This window comes from Talpa occidentalis, unplaced genomic scaffold (assembly GCF_014898055.3).
Source record: "Talpa occidentalis isolate TD23 unplaced genomic scaffold, MPIMG_talOcc4v2.1, whole genome shotgun sequence".
In the NCBI taxonomy this organism is placed as follows: Eukaryota; Metazoa; Chordata; class Mammalia; order Eulipotyphla; family Talpidae; genus Talpa; species Talpa occidentalis.
Window position 1 is genome coordinate 99,817,003 of NW_026555331.1, and position 14,913 is coordinate 99,831,915.

The following is a 14,913-nucleotide window of genomic DNA, read 5'->3' on the forward strand; positions in this document are numbered from 1 at the left end:
CAGCCCATCGTCTTAATCCTTCTCTTGACTATTGCACAAATTTTTAATATTTTTTGAAAGAAAAAAAAGGAAAGGAAGAAAACAAATGGTTAAAAGGAATGACCTTAGGTTTTGTGGCAGGAGGGAGTGCAAGGAGTATCAAAATTTGTCCAACTTTACAGAACTGGAAATCTAATACAAGTCCTGGGATTTGAACCCTGAATTCCTGAATGCCTCCTGGAGTTTTTCTTAGAGTAAATCAGTACTAAGAGGAGCTTAGGAGAGGTGCTTAAATACAATACTGCTCATTTTGCACATTATCAAAGTTTCTTTATTTGATTAAACAATCCTCCAACTGTTAGGGGGAAAAGGATGTCCCAAAGCAAAGTTCATATAGGCATTGTGGACTCCACCCCCACCCCAGGTCAAAGCCAAAGACACTGGGAACTCCAAATCCCATCACCACCAAAGGGAAGGTGGCTGGGACCTGAGGGTGGGGTTAAGCAGCCAGGTGGATACAAAAGGCAGACACGTGGGCTTTGGGGGCTCTCCATTTTTGGGCTCTGGGCCAGCTCTGAGAGTGACTTTGGGTTTCCAGGTCGTTGGATCGGGTAGGACGCATTAAAGACTTTATTTCCCTATTTTCTCCCTGAGTTGTACATTCTCCTTATTTCCTTTTCTCTTGTAAATAAGCCTTTTATTAACCCTTTTGCGTATGTCTGTAGTAGAGTATTCATAAGTCCCTTTAAAGCGCGCGGGTGAGGACCCACAGCCAGGAACCCGTTTAATATCGGGGTTGCTCTATAACACAACCACAATCTCTAATTAATCTAGTACCAACTTTTACCAGCTCCAAAAGTAACTAAAAGGTACCAATAATTGATTTTATAATTCCATAGTTTGGAAGTCTTAAAAAAGTAACATAGATATTAAATAAGATATTAAATTAACATATATATTAAATAAATAAATTTTATATCAATTATACCTCAATAAAGTTGTAAAATAATTTATATAGAAATAATTTGAGAGAGACTCTCAGGATGGACTGTAGGTATCAGACATTATATATGAAAATTAACCCAAGTTAAACTTAAAAAGTTTTTTGTTCCTCTGTCCCCTCTCTTTTGCCCACCCTTCCTCCCTATCTTGAAAGCAGTGCTCTTTGACAGTTTAAATTTAAAATTACAGACCAGTATAGTCCTCTTCAATGGTTCTGAGAAGTGTAAAGTCCTAAATAACACTGAAGATGCTTGATTTAGTGCTGACCTCTTGATATTGGTGTTTCAGTCATTGTTTTGTTGTCCTCTTGGGCACTTGCTGTCAGAGTCAGGTGACTGGGGTGCGTGGTGAGGCAGCCACTGCCACCACCCCAAAACTGTCACACAAGTAGCAGAGATTTGTTTGTTTCAGTGTTTACAGTGAGCCAACTGAGAGAGTGGAATTAAACACTTTGTCTTCCCATGAGGAAAAAGGAGTTTCGTTTTTGCTTTTGCTTATGCCCTGGGCACGCCATTGTTTTCCAAAGCATCCGAGCAGGGAAACCTTGGATTGATAACCACTTGATACTGGCACTTCGCTTATTTTTATTTTTGCCTCCAGCACATTTGGCTGCTAAATGACTACAGAATGGGATCAACTGGTTTTCATTAAGGGGCCAAATGTAGCAGGAACGATGCTTTTCACTGGCATCTTTAAAAGTGAAAAATACAGCATTGCGTTGCCATCGCTGCGCCGCACCAGCAGCCCTTCCTCTCTGCTGCCCCCACCCCAAAAGAAAACTGGAGATAAATGAATGGCAGAATAAATAATTTATGCTAATGAAATTACTGCAATTAGTAGTTCTACAATGACCCTTTTAAAAGCCACAGCTGTTAATGTCAGGAAGTGCTGTCACTACTGACCTTATCATAAGAGAAAGTGACAAATTGAGAATGCAGGGAAGACCAGTCATCAAAGAGGTCTGTTCTGGAACGATTAGAGTTTTCTGAAAAACAGTGTGAATTACAACCAGCTGCTCCCTGGCTCCGCAAGTCTCCCATGCTGTGCCATTTTGTTAAGCCCGATAACAATAGTTATTTTGCCCCATTGAGACAAGTTGTCTCGGGCCACTTCCAGCTCTACCGGAAACCACTTCTTCATCTCAGATTTACAAATGAAACTGTTGTTAAAGAGAGCTTTTCAGGGCAGCCGAGGAGCCTCCTCATAAGGATCATGGTTGGGCGGAGGCCAGGGTGCTTGTTTTTTTCTTTCCCTGTAAGGAGGTTGCACTTGGCTGGGGAAGTATTTATCTGTATTGAAGAAAGATATGTGCCCACATTAAAGCGAGGCAGGACAGGAGTGAATTTCTGCCATGGTTATATTGCTGCCTAGCTTTTTTAAAGATAAAACCCCCCAGGGGATATGATTTATATCGTTTATATAACTTCCTTGTAAATTTATATTTTCTAGCCCACTGGTTTGATAATATACACATGTCTTGGATCTACCAGACACAAAGAATGCTCAGGATTTGTATCATCCTGTATTTAGCGTTTGCCTTAAAATATTATTTTAGTTAGGAGTCTTATGGATTTTCGATATGCAGAACAATCCAGGGTGGAAATAATTTTTAGCCAGGAATTTTTCTTGATGTCGGAAAGCTAAGTGTTTAGATGCTGCTCAGCAGCCACTTGGCCGGCCCCTTCTAACACCCCTGCTTGTGATATTAATGGCTCAGGTTTGAAACATTTAACTGCATCACCAGCCACTTGTGTGCAATTTTCCCAAAGATGTCGGAGCATTATTGACAACACTTTGGTAAATTATGTGTGACTTTCCTAAGAGTTGGTGTAGCTCATTTAATTCGTATTAATTGATTTTTAGGCTTCCCTTGATTAATTGAACCTGGTTCATCTTGTACAGATTGCAATAAATAATCATTAAAATGAGGGAGATGTGACTCCACAAATTAAAAAGTTAACTACTTCAGAAGTCATAGAGGACAAAATGGAAAGAGTGTATGGGGGTGGGGGGAGGACCCTTCAATAAATCTTCAAATAAGAGTTATTTGGAATTTTTGTTGTTGTTTGGTTCAAATGAGAATAGAAATGATTATGATTATTTTTGTCCCAGAAATGTTAGTCCCTGCCATCCAGTTTGCCTTCAGGTGGGCTTTTACCAAACTGTATTTCTCAGCATTTTTTTTTTTTCAGTGACTGCAGGTTGTTGGTACCCTTTGACTAAAGTTTAGTTTGAAAGCAACATCAAAAATACTTCTCAGGCTACTGTGTCTTAATTTCTTCCTTTTCTGTTTTGCACACTTGGTAGATAACAATCATGTTGTGAAAAGCAGTCCTTGTTGTGTGTTGGCTTAAGGATTTGGTATGTTAAGCACATAAAAATCCTTTGCCCTACTTGGCGAGAAGAGTTACTAAAGCTGAATGCTTTCCTGTCATCTCTGATCCTGTGTCTATCCCTTAAAGGCTGAATAAACTTCCTAGATTCTGCTATAGTTTTATTCAGTCTTTTAGAAAAAAAAATCTTGGTATAATTTTGCTAATTTTTCCTTTTTTTTTTAAATTGCATTTTTAACTGGAGAGACTTTCCTGTGAATTGCTATTTTCATGTTTTCAGCCACTGGAAAAAGATTCCATTAGCCTTTTCATGGCACACGTTCACACCAGTGTAAATGAGATAAGTACCAGGTATTACCAGAATGAGAGAAGACACAACTATACCACCCCAAAGAGTTTTCTAGGACAAATATCGCTGTTCAACAACCTGTTAAAGAAGAAACAAGAAGAGGTATCCCAGAAGAAAGAGCGCTTGGTGAATGGAATCCAGAAGCTGAAAACTACAACTTCTCAGGTATGACCAGGATGTGTTATTACTGAGTGAAATGTACCCGCTTAAAATTCTTTTGAAGCAACATTTTAGCCCATTTATATAAGATGCCTGGTGCCAAAATTTACAGTTTAATGACACAAAGAACATACTGTTCCTTTCCTGAGCTTGGAAAAGATTGGCCAATTACTCTCACAGCTGGTTTGGAGACAGGCGTTCCCTTGTTGGCCTGATTCAGGGCAGCATTCAGGCACAGCTGGATCCCCCTTGTCTCTGACTGCTCTGAGTTTTAGCACCTGAGAATGGAGCTTGCATCCCTTTTGACCTCAGGTTCTCAACCCTCCCAATGAAGATCTTCACTCATCTTTGAGCTCAATGAACACCTAAGAAAGTTGTTTACTAAGGAGAAGGTGTTGATTTTTAAAATATGGAATTGACAGGTATAGGGAAGAAAAAGAGGGAAAAGCAATAAAGAGTGTTGCAGAAATAAATTCTAGCCTTTTACCCAGGCAGGGGAAGAACAAGCAGTACTTAAGGAATGGTGAGGTCAGGAAAGCTTTATTACTCGTGCATGAGGTCTCAGACCTGGGTAGTCCCATCAGGTCTGAGCACTGGTCTAGGGACAAAGAGTTTCTTTTTTACACAATCACTTTACATTGATAAAGTTGGTTAGTTAGCATACAAATTCTTGACTCTGGAAAAGGGGAAGGATATAGATCTTTCAGGATGGCCTGCTGCCAGACCTTGTTTAGATATGCTTATTAAGGAAGCAAACTTATTATTTACATTTCCAGGTCTATGACTCTTTAACAGGGAAAGATTTATTTTTCTTAGCAGTTCCTTTTCTAGAGTATAGAGATAAAATGTATATCATTTCCTGATAAGGATCGATGTGATTGGGGTCCCTCATCTAATAGTTTTCTCCGAATTTGGTATCTGTTCACTCCTTTTAGCCACCCTTTCTCTTAGGTAAAAGTATCCAGGACGGCCTCAGCCCCGGTCATAAAACCTCCTGCTACCTCGAAGGACAGACTCTAACCTGCAGGCTTACGTCTAGAGAATTAGTATAGGATATTCATCATGTGTGGGTCTGTACACATGTATGTCATCTAATTTCATTGTTTAAAAACAAGTTTATGAAATAGATGTTGCTACTAGCATTTTAAATGTGGCACCTACTGAGTTTAAGGTCACAGAGTCAATGAGGATGAGATTTGAACCACGATCTGTCTTACTCTAAAGCCTGTCATGATCCATGGTCAAGTACTGCCTCTCTGTGACTAGGGAAAATATATTAGAATGAAAGAGTATGGAGACTTTATAGAGTGATTCAACCTATAAAGGCAGCTGGGCCCTAGAACTGGAGGAAGAAAATTCTCACTGATGGTCCCCTGAAAGCCAGGGGTCTTCTTCAGAATCCTCTCGTTCTGTCAGGTCACACTCTCACCTTTCAAAAGATTGAGCCAATTCTTCACCAAGCAGGCTCAGTGACCCATCTCTACGAGGCTAGAAATACATCAGATTTGGTTGAGGGACCATTTGATGGCACCTTTTCATGCAGGGCTCTGTGGCCATGTCCTTCAAACCGACTCTCAGCCAGAGTGCTGCTTGCTTCTCTCCCCTTTGTTTCTTCTACAAGGCATGGCTTCTTGGGAAAGCACTGATCTGTGACTGTGAAAGAGAAACCAGAGTGAGAAGGTTTCTGAGACAGTTTCTTAGATCGATGTGAAGAGCAGTTGCTGAAAGGCTTCCCAAGTGTAAAATCATATTTATACATCTCTTTTTTTTTTCAAAGAACTTCATTACTCTTATTTTTTTTAAGATTTATTTATTTATGCATACAAGAACTGAGGTGTAAGCCAAAAGTGCAGGGGATGAGAATATTACCAGAGACAGAGTGGGGTACAGAACAGGCAGACCTACTGAAATACACTGCTACGGGAAGCAGCGGGTGAGACCGGAGAGGTCTGCTGCACCATGTGGGTTGCTCCCTGGCCTGTTGCAGTGGCGAGGGATAGCTTAATAGCTGAGATTTTAACCCCTGCACCACTGGGGAGGCCCTATTCTTCTTTTATCTTTATACTCTTTATTGCTTTTCCCTCTTTTTCTTCCCTATGCCTGTCAATTCCATATTTTAAAAAATCAACACCTTTTCCCTAGTAAACAACTTTCCTAGGTGTCCATTGAGCTCAAAGATGAGTGAAGATCTGTATCTCAGAAATTTGTCCATTTGAATGAGGCCCCAAACCAAACCTGTTGACTTTGCCCCCCCGCTCAGGAAAAGGTAATGTTGGCACCCAAGCTGAGCCATCAATACGGGTGGGGCAATCCTTGGTACAGAAAAAAATAGTTACTGTGACACTTAAGAGTTTTCTTCCCAAGTGACAGAGATTCCCAAAAGTGGAATAACAACTCAGTACATACCAGTGGCATTAGGGGAATCGGTGGAGAGAGAGCCTGTGGTTCCCTAATAACCATCTCACTTACCTGTTGATACCAGGGGGACCAAGGGGGGAAGAGGAAAGAATGGGACAGGCAACCACAGCATCTGGGCTGCTTGGGGTCTCCTTCTCCCCCTCAGCTAGAAACAAGAGGTAGAAAGTCTGAGACAAAGATACAAGAAACATAAACTGAGGACAACTGGTGCTTTCTTTTCATTGGTTGTTTGTGCTTGCAGTGTTCTTAGTATCAGAAGAGTGGGTAGAACACTTAACAGCTCCTTAAGAGTTTTTGATATAGGTTCACTATGAAAAGGGAACATGGTTTCTTGCGTGTACAACTGGAAAGCCTTCGAGGGGAGTATATGGGTGCAAGGAGCAAAATGCTTGCCTGCTGGATCTAGGTCCTCTACAGGTCTGCCTTAAGCAGCTCCATAGAGCCCGCTATCTATGCAATTTGAAATATAAATGCCTAAATTTAGTGCAGTTCATTCCTTGCAATAAATCTGTAAACCCTTTTTATAGCCACATTTTGCCCCTCTGGATGTCAGCATAGGTCATCATAGTGACCTTCCTTCATCAATGAGGCCTTGCAGTGAGGGCTAGAGTCACTGAATATTTCAGACCTAATAGCTTTCTTAGAAACTGAAATTGGGCTCAAAATAGTTTCCTCCCAGTCTCTTAGATGATTCTTTTGGCTATTGCCTAACACATGACAAATTTCATATAGCTAAATGTAGCAGAGAAGCAAATGTCACATGCAAGTTACTCTGAGTTCATAGAGAGGCTGAAAAATCAGTCTTAGCTTAAACTACAATAGGTCATAGTAATAGCAGTCATAGTAATAATCATGCCTTCCAGGCAGAATGTGAATAAACTGTGGGGTGGGGGGGGCACTTCACAGGGTCACTTGAATATTGTAGTGGGGTTTCAGTCCACAGAAGGAACCGTTGAAGTGCCTTTAGCTGTTGAGTCAAAATTAATGGTTAGGATTACTCTTAATTGTATGATTTTTAAAAAATATTTATAATTTGGGAAAATAAGTGGAATGAAGAGTTAATTATCATGATGTATAAAGTTGCTTTCCTATGTTTCTGAAAACCAAGTTGTGTTTTTCTCTCCAGTATTTCTCCTTGCTTTTGTTGACATGATCCTTAAACATAGGAACCTAGTAGGGTCTATGGAACCTCATCAACTCCCAGCTTACAAAATGATTCTTAGTCTTACATGATTAATCTGTTGATGCCTCAGAAGACTGAGTTCCGCAAGAACTGAGTGAAGTTATTTAAGCCAAGAAGGACCTTCTAGGGCTAGTTTTCTAGGATACACACTAAGAATCCAGGACAGTTCTTGAGCTTTTGATGACACTGTTCTGATACACACAAGGCACTGGTGGTTTGCCCTTCTTAGTTAGGTATTAAGTGGAATCTTACATGAGATGAAAAAATTGGGGGCCTCCCCTGGTGATGCAGCGGTTGAGCGCTGGGTTGCGAAGCTGCCCGCAGCCTCTGCAGCGCTGGTTCGATCCCCGGCTGCTCCCCGGCCACCGGAGGAGGGTCCCGCATGGAGCGCAGACCTCTCCTGTCACCCGCTGCTCCCCTCAGCAGTGTACTTCGGTCCTTCTGCCTGCTCTGCTCCCTGCTCTGGCTCTGGTGAATTCTCTCACCCTCCCGCACTTCTGACTGTACCCAGTGCTTGTATAAATAAATAAATAAATCTTTAAAAAGAAAAAGAAAAAATTGGGAAGGCCATTTCATATTTTGTGGGAAGAGGTAAGAGCTCTCTGTGAACATTTTGATCAAACTAAGCAATTGACCAAGTAAAGTGGTAATAGCCAATGGGTCCTGATGGCTTCACGCTTTGTGAACCCTGTAGCAATTTTCTGCTGGCACATGCAAGGTCTACTTTCACCAAGCACATCTTCCTAAGGCCTCTGCTGTCCTGAGCCTGAGTTGCATGAGACCAGAAAAGCAGGAGACCCATCTACAATGGTGAAACCTTGTGAGTGCTTCCTGACTGCAAAGATTGAGAAGATAAACTTCTATTATAGCTGGTGCTGAAGATAATTTTATGGAAAACTTATTTTTATTCCTAAACAGTGGGAAAAATAGGACTGCATTTTTACACATAGGATTGTGCCAAATCACGGAGAAAAGGATAAAAAAAAAAATGCAAACTGTTCAGGATCCCTGGATTCATTTTCAAATATAATCTGTACCTTATATTTGTGGTTATCAAGGCAAGTGACTTCAAAATAATGACTTTTCCTTTAGGTGGGAGAGCTAAAAGCCAGACTTGCCTCTCAAGAAGCCGAGTTGCAACTGAGAAATCATGATGCTGAAGCTCTGATCACAAAGATTGGGCTTCAGACGGAGAAAGTGAGCCGGGAAAAGGCCATCGCTGATGCCGAGGAGCAAAAGGTCAGGCTAATTCCACCATTTAGAGTGCTGAGCTATATTTAGCACAAAATAAACCTTTGTAGGTGAACAATTTTGAACAACTTCCTCTCCAGGGAGCATAAAATCTAAAGAATTATTATAGTTACACATGTAACAGCATTTCACACCATGATTACCACTTGACCTTTCTTTACATTATGCATTTTCCCAACCTTTTAGCTCTTTTAATGATATGAAAGAACAATAAATACTGAGCTCATTCAGGCATATAATGGATGTGGATCTTGAACATCAGGCCTATTTGTAATACAGTAAAGGTCATGAAGTCACCTCTGAGGTTTCTAAAGGTTTTTAGTTTTTAGGCAAATTGAACAACTCAATTGTTAACAAAGCCCATTCCAGCACTCTCTGCAAGATGGTTTTCAAATTTTGCATTTTAATAATACAACTTGAGTTTATTATTAAATCCTAAACTAAATTTGTTCTTTTTGATTCAGTGGAGGCCCTGGCATTCTGGTTTATATTTTATTGTTGGAAACAATTGTGTTTAAGATTTTATAGATTCTTTGTACTCAGATTTCCAACAATTCTGAAATAAATATATAACTTGTTTTGTCATCTTCTTTTACAAAAACTTCTGCAACAAATGGGGGAAGGTATTTTTTTCTATGTGTATTTTATTTCCTGAAAGAAATTTCATAGTAAACAATGATCTAACAAATACTTGCTTAAAAATTCAATGAATGTATATTTGTGAGACATATTCTCCTGTTTTAGACAAAAGATTATAACCAGGGTTTAGTTAATTTAAAAAATTATAAACTGTTAATATTCTTTATTCATTGACTCTATAGCCATCATACCATTATCTCTGCATTTTATGATACCAGAAAATATATTTTTCTTGTGAAGTCACCATTCATTCATAGACAATTGAGTTGGTTTTCCTTTCTAATGTATTTAGAGTGATTTGCCTTATTTTTTTAAAGATTTATTTATTTATTTATTTATGCATACAAGAGTTGGGGTATAGGCCAGAGATACAGGGGATTGAGAGGATTCACCAGAGACAGAGTGGGGGACAGAATAGGCAGACTGAAACACACTGGTGAGGGGAGCAGCAGGAGAGATAGGAGATGTCTGCTTCGCCATGTGGGTTACTCCCTGACCAGCCTGGGATAGAACTCATGCTGCAGAGGCTGCAGTTTACTTCATAGTGCGGTGCTTAACCCCTTGGGCCACCAGGGAGGCCCCCCTAGAGCAGATTTGCTTTTAACTTGCACAACTAAACACCTGAAAAATATATTTGAAATCAAAATTCTAAATCAGTTTGAAAAAATGTTTTTTTCAAATTTTTAGTATTTTCTTTTTTTTTTTTCCATTAATGATATATAATTATTTTACATCCTTTTTTTTTTCCAGAATATAGGATTTCTCCCCCCGGGTATGGTCACCATAGTTTTTCCATCACCAAAACACCCATAGTCCTCTATGCTCCTTGTCTCCCCATCTCGTTTTTATCTCTTTCCTTCCCCTTTCCCCCTCCCTCCCCTTCCCCTCCCCTCCTGGATGACTCAGATCTATGGTTAGCTTTCAGATGTCAATTTTAAAGTTTGTATTTCTCTGATCCTTTGTTTGATTCTCTATATTCCACCTATAAGTGAAATCATCTGGTATTTATCTTTCTTCTTCTGGATTATTTTGTTTAACAGATTGACAGTTCCTTGCAGTTTCATCCATGTTGCTGCAAATGGCACTTTATCTTTTTGATCACTGAGTAATATTCCATTGTTTTTATATAACACATCTTTTTGATCTGCTCATCTGTTCTGGGGCATTTGGGTGTTTCCATATCAGTGCTGGTATAAATGTAGGAGTACAGGTTTCCTTTTTAATTTTTGAAGTTGAAAAATAAGGTACATTTGGCATGTCCGATGGATAGCTAATTCCTAACTCTCTTTCTATTGAGTTTTTAGCTAAGTAGAGGATGTCTGTAAAAGTATATTAGAATATCAAGCAATTGGGAATCACACATAGTAGATTATCATAGCTAATTCCATGTAGGACAGTTTCTCAGGCAATACACAAATGTGTGGTTTTTAATAATTAATATACCATCATCTGTCTGTGTAGATATTTTTCAGAGATCTTCAAAGATATTTTTGCGTGTGAATTCCTAAGGCAAAATAAACCTCACAAAAGGGGAAGCGAGGCTTTAGCAAATTAGAACTCACTTGACAGGTTTTTTTCACAAGGTTCCTCAAACATGAAATGATACATGCTATTTTTTATTTCTAATTCATACCAAGAAACAAAAATATTTACAAATATTCCCATTTTATACATGAGGCTTAATTATAAATAACAATTGAATACCTGTTTTTTGCCTAGCAAGATGCCCTCATGTAGCTCATGTTATGATGGAGAAGACTGAGAGGAGACAAATATCATGTTGATAGAAAAAATATTTTGAGTTATTCATAAGGATTATAATAAAAATAAAATAGATATGGTAAAAGGAACAAAAACCTATTTTCATAATTTTTTTTTAAAGATTTTATTTATTTATTTATACAAGCACTGCATACAGTCAGAAGCGCAGGAGGGTAAGAGAATCCACCAGAGCCAGAACGGGGAACAGAACAGGCAGACTGAAGAAGTACACTGCTGAGGGGAGCAGTGGGCAGCAGGAGAGGTCTGCGCGCCCTGTGGTACCCTCACCAGTGGCCTGGGATCGAACTGGCGCTGCAGAGGCTGCGGGCAGCTTCGAGACCCAGCGTTCAACCACTGCGCCAACGGGGAGGCCCTATTTTTATAATTTTCTTATTGAAGTAGCATTGCTTTTTAACATAGAAGTTTCAGGTGTGCATGGTCATAAAACATCTGCACCACTGAAAGTCCAATTCTAGAAGGAACTATTTTAAATTAGGTGGCCGAGACTCCCCAAGCAGTGGTTGAGCACTGGGCTGTGAAGCTACCCACAGCCTCTGCAGTGCTGGTTCGATACCTGGCCGCTGGTGAGGGTCCCACATGGCATGCAGACCTCTCCTGCCGCCTGCTGCTCCACTGAGCAGTGTACTTCATCAGTCTGCCTGTTCTGCTCCCCGCTCTGGCTCTGGTGAATCCTCTCTCACCCTCCTGCACTTCTGACCATACACAGTGCTTGTATAAATAAATAAATCTTAAAAAAAAATTAATTAGGTGGCCATGGGGGAAGGTCTGTTTATAAGTAGACAGTGTAGAATGAAGGCATTTTTTGACACCTGGAGGTGTGTTACAGGCTCCCACAGTCATGTGTTCAGCAGTGTGCTAGATTCTGTGCATTTGTTCAAAGGTGTATATGTTGACTCTGTGAGCTGGTGAAATTAGTGTCTCAGTGCTTAATACATGGGAAGTAATTGAAGAGATGTGCTTCCTAACTTATAAAGTACCTTGCCACCTTTAATATGACTAAACAAATATTGGGGTTTAGAAACTTCCTTACTGAACATCTTGACAACCTGTGTCCAGAAGCAGGTTGAAGTTGTTGCTTCAAATTCATAAAATAATCAAGGACCTCTCAAACCACTAGCGTTGATGGCAGTAACTTAAGTAACAAAGTACAATTAAGTCTGTGAAAATTAATCCTTTGGTTTTCAATTTTGAGCTCCAAAGTTGTAAGGATCTTCTCTGATCCTTTTCAAACTGCTTGCTTTGTTGAGTGAGATGGAATCCTCATAAGCAGAAGTACTTTCTAAATTGCAGGGCTAATACAATCCCTTGATTTCTGGATGGCCTTTAGTTTTTACATGTGTTTCTTTTCTAAATGTAGGTAGGGCTGCACTTTGGAGGACCATAGGAATTTCTTCTTTTTTATATTTCCATGTTTCTTTTTAAATTAAGTTATAATTAACTTATATCAGTTTCAAGTATATAACATAACATTCAATATTTGTTTACATTGCAAAATGATGACCAATTTATTTAACATCTCTCATCATAAAGTTAAAAAAAATTGTTTTTCTTATGATAGGAACATTTAAGATTTCTCTTAGCAACTTTCAAATATGCAGCACAACATTGTTAACTATAGTGTCATACTGTACTCATTTTGTGTTTATTTTGTAAATGGAAGCTTGTACTCTTTGACTTCCTTCACCCACCCAGAGTAATTTCTGACAGCTTGAAGCCAGGTAAAAGCAGTGTATGAGTTGACTAGTTAAGTCATAACAAAGTGGCACAGTCTGGGAGGCTTAAGTAACAGAAATTTATTATCTCCCAGTTCTGGAGGCTGAAAGTCCAAGAACAATGTGTTGCATGTTTGTTTCCTCCTCTCCAAGGCCTCTGCCCTTGCTTGCAGTTGGCTGCCTGTTTGCTGTGTAGTCAGTCTTTCCCATGTGCCCACATACCTGGTATCTCTTTGTCCGAATTTCTTCCTCTTTTAAGAACACCAGTTATATTGGATTAGGGCCCATCCTAATAGGCTTATTTCATCTTTCAAGTCCCTATCCCCAAATCAGTCACATTCTGAGGTACTGGGGGTTAAGGCTTTAACAAATGAATTAGGGGTGGACACAATTCAGCTGATAACAGTTATCAGGACTCTATTCTTTCTGTATGACTACAACTAAATATCATGTACCATTTGCAAAGAGCTTTTGACTAACAAAGCATGGCTAAGGTCTGGTGTACCCAGAATGGGGCTAGCTCCGAATCTCTACTTTAGCTGACAGGTGTGGAGGAAGAGCACACACATGTATTGTGCGTAGCTCATCCCTCTTCTTCAGGCTGACCCTTGCTGGGCATTCCCCAGGTGTCACAGGGCAGAGGAAACTGCACACTGGGTCTTGCCAAGTCACTAACTTTTACAGCATCTGCATTACTTAGTACTATTGCACATTAGGGTAAGAGGTACTGTGAATGAGAATTAAGTTGATCAACCTAGAGTGTTTTTTTTTTTTTTCTGCACTTATACCTTTTATTTAATGTCCAAGATTTCTGTGTTTATAAAAAGTACTCAAAGGAATAATACTCCATTAACAGTAAAGGGGTCAAGAGAATAGTAGCAACTCCTAGTCTCATGAAACAGCACTTAAGAGAAACACTTAAATGTTTCTTTTAGTGCTAAAAATCTATGATCCTGAGTCCAGTTTCAAATGATGTTATTGTAAATGGTTACAAAGAGCACTTATAGCTTCATTAAATCCTTATGGGGGGGGATAAATCAAAGGTAAAAAAAGTTGCCCATTATATATACTCTTTTGTCTGCAAAGGTATACTCTAGTACTCTTGAAAAGTTGGTATCTGTATGATTTTTGTGGTCCATTCCTGGCAATTTTTGAGGGTTGTGGTTTTGGAGTAGTTCTCACTAAGCATACAGGTTTTTCTCTTTTTTAAATTTTTTTAACATCATTGTTCATTTTTAAACAATATTTGCTTCCCGCCGTCCAGGTGTAGTCCCCATAGAATTTCCTTCCCCAATGCACCCGTGCACCATCACCTCAGTCCCCTGTGCTCCTCCCTCCCTCCCTCTGATTCCTCTCCCTCCTCCTTCCCTGCAGGATGTCTCTGATTTATAATTATCTGTTTTTGTTTCATATTTTTATTTTTTACACTGATGTCTTATTTGGTTCCCCTATATTCCTGCTATAAGTGAAACCATCTGATATTTTTCTTTCTCCTTTTGACTTATTTCACTGAGCATAATTCCTTCTAGCTCCATCCACGTTGCTGCGAATGGCATGAATTTATCATTTTTAATTGCAGGGTAGGTAATATTCCATTGTGTATATATACCACATCTCAGGTTTCTCTTATTTACATTAATAGTAGCTGGGTATGTGCTGGCAGGAGATCACATATCTACCCTGAACCAATCATATTCATACAGCAAAATAACAGTTAATCAGGAAAAGGATAATTACTGCTAATAAAGCTGTAGTAGACAACCTTATTTGTTGTGAGGAGTATTCTATTTTATGGTATAGTGAAACCTGTTCATTCCAAACACATCCGAAGAATTATACTTCTCTTTATACTAATGTTCCACAATCACCATCACACAGGAACCATCCCTCACCATGAATGGATTCTGGTGCCCACTTCCATAACTTAGAAACTCAAATTTCTGCTGAGAAATAAAAATTCACATGGTTTCCTTCTATTTGTAGTAGATGTGTTCTTGTCAGGAGACTGATGCAGCAACCTCTATGGTTGTGAAGTGTGCCACCAGACTCTACAGTCAAGGAGACATCAAATGTCATTGTTCCATTGTTCCATTACTGCTGTAGCTA

The 14,913-nt window shown here is 39.4% G+C and overlaps 1 protein-coding gene across 1 annotated transcript in view; it reads left to right on the forward strand.

The window, feature by feature from the left end:
- The window catches only part of DNAH11 (dynein axonemal heavy chain 11), a 304,261-nt gene that overhangs the window by 203,541 nt on the left and 85,807 nt on the right, over positions 1-14,913 (forward strand). The window contains 2 exon segments of the mRNA XM_037508957.2: positions 3,595-3,828; positions 8,516-8,662. Of these exon segments, the coding sequence (XP_037364854.1) occupies positions 3,595-3,828; positions 8,516-8,662 (381 nt within the window).